A 6,750-nucleotide genomic window follows, 5' to 3' on the forward strand; every position below is an offset into this window, starting at 1 on the left:
GATGCTGTCTCAGTATGTGTAGACCATGTATCTGATGCTGTCTCAGTATGTGTAGACCATGTATCTGATGCTGTCTCAGTATGTGTAGACCATGTATCTGATGCTGTCTCAGTATGTGTAGACCATGTATCTGATGCTGTCTCAGTATGTGTAGACCATGTATCTGATGCTGTCTGGACAGTGAAACAGCACCTCTCTGTCTCAGTATGTGTAGACCATGTATCTGATGCTGTCTCAGTATGTGTAGACCATGTATCTGATGCTGTCTCAGTATGTGTAGACCATGTATCTGATGCTGTCTCAGTGTGTGTAGACCATGTATCTGATGCTGTCTCAGTATGTGTAGACCATGTATCTGATGCTGTCTCAGTATGTGTAGACCATGTATCTGATGCTGTCTCAGTATGTGTAGACCATGTATCTAATGCTGTCTGGACAGTGAAACAGCACCTCTCTGTCTCAGTATGTGTAGACCATGTATCTGATGCTGTCTCAGTATGTATAGACCATGTATCTGATGCTGTCTCAGTATGTGTAGACCATGTATCTGATGCTGTCTCAGTATGTATAGACCATGTATCTAATGCTGTCTCAGTATGTGTATACCATGTATCTGATGCTGTCTCAGTATGTGTAGACCATGTATCTAATGCTGTCTCAGTATGTATAGACCATGTATCTAATGCTGTCTCAGTATGTGTAGACCATGTATCTGATGCTGTCTCAGTATGTGTAGACCATGTATCTAATGCTGTCTCAGTATGTGTAGACCATGTATCTGATGCTGTCTCAGTATGTATAGACCATGTATCTGATGCTGTCTCAGTATGTGTAGACCATGTATCTGATGCTGTCTCAGTATGTATAGACCATGTATCTGATGCTGTCTGGACAGTGAAACAGCACCTCTCTGTCTCAGTATGTGTAGACCATGTATCTGATGCTGTCTCAGTATGTGTAGACCATGTATCTGATGCTGTCTCAGTATGTGTAGACCATGTATCTGATGCTGTCTCAGTATGTGTAGACCATGTATCTGATGCTGTCTCAGTATGTGTAGACCATGTATCTGATGCTGTCTCAGTATGTGTAGACCATGTACCTGATGCTGTCTCAGTATGTGTAGACCATGTACCTGATGCTGTCTCAGTATGTGTAGACCATGTATCTGATGCTGTCTCAGTGTGTGTAGACCATGTATCTGATGCTGTCTCAGTATGTGTAGACCATGTATCTAATGCTGTCTCAGTATGTATAGACCATGTATCTGATGCTGTCTCAGTATGTATAGACCATGTATCTGATGCTGTCTCAGTATGTGTAGACCATGTATCTGATGCTGTCTCAGTATGTGTAGACCATGTATCTGATGCTGTCTCAGTATGTGTAGACCATGTATCTGATGCTGTCTGGCCAAATAGAGTACAGAATGTCAAACTCTTATTGGCCACACAGAATACATGGGGTTCGTATAGTAAGACAGCAGGTGCTGTTTCACTCGCTCAAATGCTTTCTCCGGTGAGATTGTTTCAGCCACTTGCAAATTGAAGGTAAGTTGGTGGGTGCACAAATCGACTCTAAGAGGTTAACTTTCTCTCGGCCTTCAAGAGGGGGCAAACCGAATATCGAGTCGGGCCCCCAAAGGCCCTGAATCAGTTGCCCAACCATGGCAGGATCTCCAGTTACCCACATCAGGAAAGGGAGATACCTCGTCAGTTGTCCAACTGTATGCCTTCAACTGAAATGTGTCTTCTGCATTTAACCCAACCCCTCTGAATCAGAGAGGTGAGGGGAGCTGCCTTAAATCGACATCCACGTCTTCGGCGCCCGGACAATAGTGGGTTAACTGCCTTGTTCAGGGCCCGGGCAATAGTGGGTTAACTGCCTTGCTCAGGGCCCAGGGAACAGTGGGTTAACTGCCTTGCTCAGGGCCCGGGGAACAGTGGGTTAACTGCCTTGCTCAGGGCCCGGGGAACAGTGGGTTAACTGCCTTGCTCAGGATTTTTACTTTTGTCAGCTCGGGGATTCGATCCAGCAACCTTTCGGTTACTGTCCCAAAACTCTAACCACCAGGCTACTATGGGCCACCAGGCTACCAGCAGGCTACTGTGGGCCACCAGGCTACCACCAGGCTACTATGGGCCACCAGGCTACCACCAGGCTACTATGGGCCACCAGGCTACCACCAGGCTACCACCAGGCTACCACCAGGCTACTACCAGGCTACTATGGGCCTCCCTACCACCAGGCTGCCACCAGGCTACCACCAGTCTACCACCAGGCTACCATGGGCCACCAGGCTACCATGGGCCACCAGGCTACCAGGCTACCACCAGGCTACCACCAGGCTGCTATGGGCCACCAGGCTACCACCAGGCTACTATGGGCCACCAGGCTACCACCAGGCTACTATGGGCCACCAGGCTACCACCAGGCTACTATGGGCCACCAGGCTACCACCAGGCTACCACCAGGCTACTATGGGCCACCAGGCTACCACCAGGCTACTATGGGCCTCCAGGCTGCTACCAGGCTACTATGGGCCTCCCTACCACCAGGCTACTATCAGGCTACCACCAGGATACTATGGGCCTCCCTACCACCAGGCTGCCACCAGGCTACCACCAGGCTACTATGGGCCACCAGGCTACCACCAGGCTACTAAGGGCCACCAGGCTACGACCAGGCTACTATGGGCCACCAGGCTACCACCAGGCTGCTATGGGCCACCAGGCTGCTACCAGGCTACTATGGGCCACCAGGCTACTATGGGCCACCAGGCTACTATGGGCCACCAGGCTGCTATGGGCCACCAGGCTGCTATGGGCCACCAGGCTGCTATGGGCCACCAGGCTGCTATGGGCCACCAGGCTACTATGGGCCACCAGGCTACCATGGGCCACCAGGCTACTATGGGCCACCAGGCTACTATGGGCCACCAGGCTACCATGGGCCACCAGGCTACTATGGGCCACCAGGCTGCTACCAGGCTACTATGGGCCACCAGGCTACCATGGGCCACCAGGCTACTATGGGCCTCCCTACCTGCTCTCCTCCCCATCTGATGATTACCATTACCTCCTGTGTTTGCAGTAAAAAATAATAATAATAACATTTAAATGTTTCTATGCCTCAAGGGCCCTCTACGGGCTTGGGCCCCAGGGCTTCAGCCCCTTGCATTTATCTGGCCCTGTCAAAAACAATAACATTACAAACATCAATATGTCATTAAGAATCATCCCAGCATGTGAGGCTGAACTAGCCTACACAACTTTTTTTTTCACAACTTTCGCTAATGCCATGATGGCAGTCTGACAGCACAACATTTCATCGGATTTCCCTTCCCAGCTCCCCGCACTTACCCTCTCACCACCCGGCTGGATGATTCACCACGTACCGCCACCGTGACCGCGACGGCATCTACTCCCTGTTCCCAAGAATTCCATAAATTCTTAGTGTCCAATGTTTACTTGCTGTCGATATCATTCAGAAAGACGAAATGCAAAATAGTTTCAAAACAATGCTAAAATGTTAGTCTACTATTAAATAATGTTCACGACAACGCTATGAACTACAATTAATGTTTCATCGAGTTATCAAACGATATAAAGTTAAGCGAATGTTATTTTTTTTTTGTTACTGACGTTTTGACTCGCTTTCAACGATGTTTGCGAAGCGCTGTAATCTATGTTCATTCCAATAGAGAAAATAACGAATTGTGTCATCGTCCATAGGTCACATGATGACACATCATGACACCCCCCCATCTAGTTTAAGGAAACAGAACAAATAGCTTCCTACTTCACACTGCAGCCACGAGGTGTTGCAATTCAACTCAACGAAAAGCATACAGTATCTAGTGTCAATACAATACAGTTTATATAGACTACACATGTCTAGTGTCAATACAATACAGTTTATATAGACTACACATGTCTAGTGTCATATATAAGTTTATATAGACTACACACTAGTTTATATAGACTACACATGTCTAGTGTCAATACAATACAGTTTATATAGACTACACATGTCTAGTGTCAATACAATACAGTTTATATAGACTACACATGTCTAGTGTCAATACAATACAGTTTATATAGACTACATGTCTAGTGTAGAATCAATATTATGTCTAGTGTAGAATCAATATTATAGAGTAGAATCATAGAATAGATCAGAATCATTGAATAGAATATATAGTTGATATAGAATAGAGTAGAATCATAGAATAGAATCATAGAATAGAGTATAATCATAGAATAGAGTATAATCATAGAATAGATCAGAATCATTGAGTAGAATATATAGTTGATATAGAAAAGAGTAGAATCATAGAATAGAGTAGAATCATAGAATAGAGTAGAATCATAGAGTAGAATATATAGTTGATATAGAATAGTGGATACAAATCATAATGTATATTCTCTCTACTGTCCATTGACGACGACACTGCAAATGGACTGTGCAGTTTATTGGTGGGAGACACATCCTGCTATTGGCCTAGATATTTCTGGTTTGATTGTTGCTGTTTAACTAAAGGGGCACAGTGATAGTGGACTGACTATCACATGCTATGAAAAAGGACCAAAACACCTTATTACACATTATCAGACAGAATATCTGTGAATTAATGTCGTACAAATTAAGACCCTAAAAATATCTTCAGGCTTGGAACCAACTTCCACCTGTCAGTATCAAATCAAAAGGATTTATCGGTCTCTTACCTTCCAACCTCACACCTCTCCTCTTCAGTCTCCTCTCGGTAGGAGTGATATTTATCTCTTCGCTGTGTACGCTCCAGAACACTGGGTTTTCCATAGAACGTAGCGTTGGAGTACACCTGGACACCAGACCCAGCTGAGACTAGTACTTCATACCCAGGGTTGCAGGCGGAGGCAGGCGGAGAGGAGGACAGCTGGACACTGTGGAGACCCTCAAATGCATCCATGTTCCAGGCAGAGCCACTAAAATCCAACTGCAGTTTACCGTAACTTCGGTTACTGTGAAGGTTCTGGCTTTCGTGAGATCATATTTAAGGCCCTTAATGAGGGACGAGTTCTTCCACCTTCTTCAATCTTGATTTTCTTTCCTTGTGTGTATGGTGTTGTAGGAAGAACCTTCACTTCAGCAGGCATAAACACTTTCCAACTTGTTTACCTTGAAGTCTACCTGGGAAAAAATGCATATTCTTTACTAGAAATAGAATATGATAATGCATATTAGAATTGTACAAATACTTAGGTGGACTTTCAACCTGCCGTATTATGAGGCACTACTTTTAAAATGAACCGAGCCGTCTGCTCCACTCCCGCTGGAGAGCTTTCGCAGGTACCCCTCTCCTGGGCCAGCACTAGCCGACTTAGACTCATCTCCACGACTTGCTACTCGTGTGGGCCGACTGGAGCTCCGTTGTGTCGCATAAAATGACGTTTTTATTAACCAAACTACCGATTGTCAGCATCCAAAAAGAATGGCACGCAATTGCACAGAACAATGTCGCGTGTTATTACGGGCTATTGTTCGGGGTGCTGAAATCGTGTTATGACGTCAGAGCTCCAGTCCGCCCATGGACTTCGGTTAATCGGTTCGTCCAGTAGAAAAATTGAAAGTGTTTTTTTTTTTTCCCCCTCATACAGATACACATGAACGGGTTCGACAAAAACCATAGCCTACTTGTTTTTACCTTTTGTACGCCTTGTATTTGTATAGATTTATTAATTGAGGACAAGTTTACACATTGACTGGCTGTACAGACGCTTTTGCAAAAGTTAAACGTTGCTGGCATATTGGTGTAGCAACTCACCACGTGTGGATCAAACTTGATAGCTGATAGATCGATTTATGGTCTAATATTGAACACAATCATCTTAGTGACCCATATGACATTGACCGAAAGTTGCAGAAACAAAACAGCACAGTCCGAAGTTCAGCCTCGAGTTCGTGTTGTTGTTCTCTTGATCCACCGCAAACGGGTTAATTACTAACACCTTCGCTCCTGGTGGCCTGCGATGCACATTACTACCGCCAGGTGGCCACCGACAGGTTTGACTCATATTGGTTTGACCCATAGAGAATGATAAAGGACGCGAGCGGTCAAAAAGTCATTTTAGCAATGGGCGGCGTCATTTAGGGCTTCCACCGTACTTCTGCCATTTAAAGTAGTCAAAGTAGTCGGCTGGATGGGGATTCCTATGGGTTGTTGTCCTTCTGTGGCTCAGTTGGTAGAGCATGGCGCTTGTAACGCCAGGGTAGTGGGTTCGATTCCGGGACCACCCATACGTAGAATGTATGCACACATGACTGTAAGTCGCTTTGGATAAAAGCGTCAGCTAAATGGCATATATTATTATTATTATCAATGGCGCGGCCCATGCTGTCACAGGCACTATAAGGGCACAGATATAAAAGACGAGTCCTCTATCTATCTCTATGGTTTGACCGCTATTTGAGTTTTCTGTGCTTATTAAGATTGTATCCTATTGAAGAATTCCAGAGGAACCTGCTGAGGGGGAAGCGGCTCTTAATAATGTCTGGAACAGAGTGAATGGAATGGCATCAAACCAATGTGTTAGATGTAATTTGATACTGTTCAACTTATTCCGTTCCAACCATTAGCACGAGTATGTCCTCCCCATGCCACCAACCTCCTGTGGTATGTGATATTATTGAGGTAATAAAATTGGGCTGTGGGTTTTTGGTTGGCGAGGGTATGGTGCAGACCGGCTCCCAAAATTGTGTTGTAAACTT

The 6,750-nt window shown here is 45.4% G+C and overlaps 1 protein-coding gene across 1 annotated transcript in view; it reads right to left on the reverse strand.

Moving 5' to 3' along the window:
* LOC118382663 (guanine nucleotide exchange factor for Rab-3A-like) overlaps positions 1-6,036 on the reverse strand; it is a 37,114-nt gene extending 31,078 nt beyond the window's left edge. Inside the window, exons 1-2 of the mRNA XM_052466771.1 lie at positions 5,807-6,036; positions 4,728-5,172 (exon numbers count right to left, since the gene is read on the reverse strand). Coding sequence (XP_052322731.1) covers positions 4,728-4,951 — 224 coding nt within the window. The 5' untranslated portion in view covers positions 4,952-5,172; positions 5,807-6,036. The remainder of the gene's footprint in view (positions 1-4,727; positions 5,173-5,806) is intronic.
* Between the last annotated feature and the right edge of the window lie 714 nt (positions 6,037-6,750).

This window comes from Oncorhynchus keta, chromosome 17 (genome assembly GCF_023373465.1).
Source record: "Oncorhynchus keta strain PuntledgeMale-10-30-2019 chromosome 17, Oket_V2, whole genome shotgun sequence".
NCBI classification, from domain to species: domain Eukaryota; kingdom Metazoa; phylum Chordata; class Actinopteri; order Salmoniformes; family Salmonidae; genus Oncorhynchus; species Oncorhynchus keta.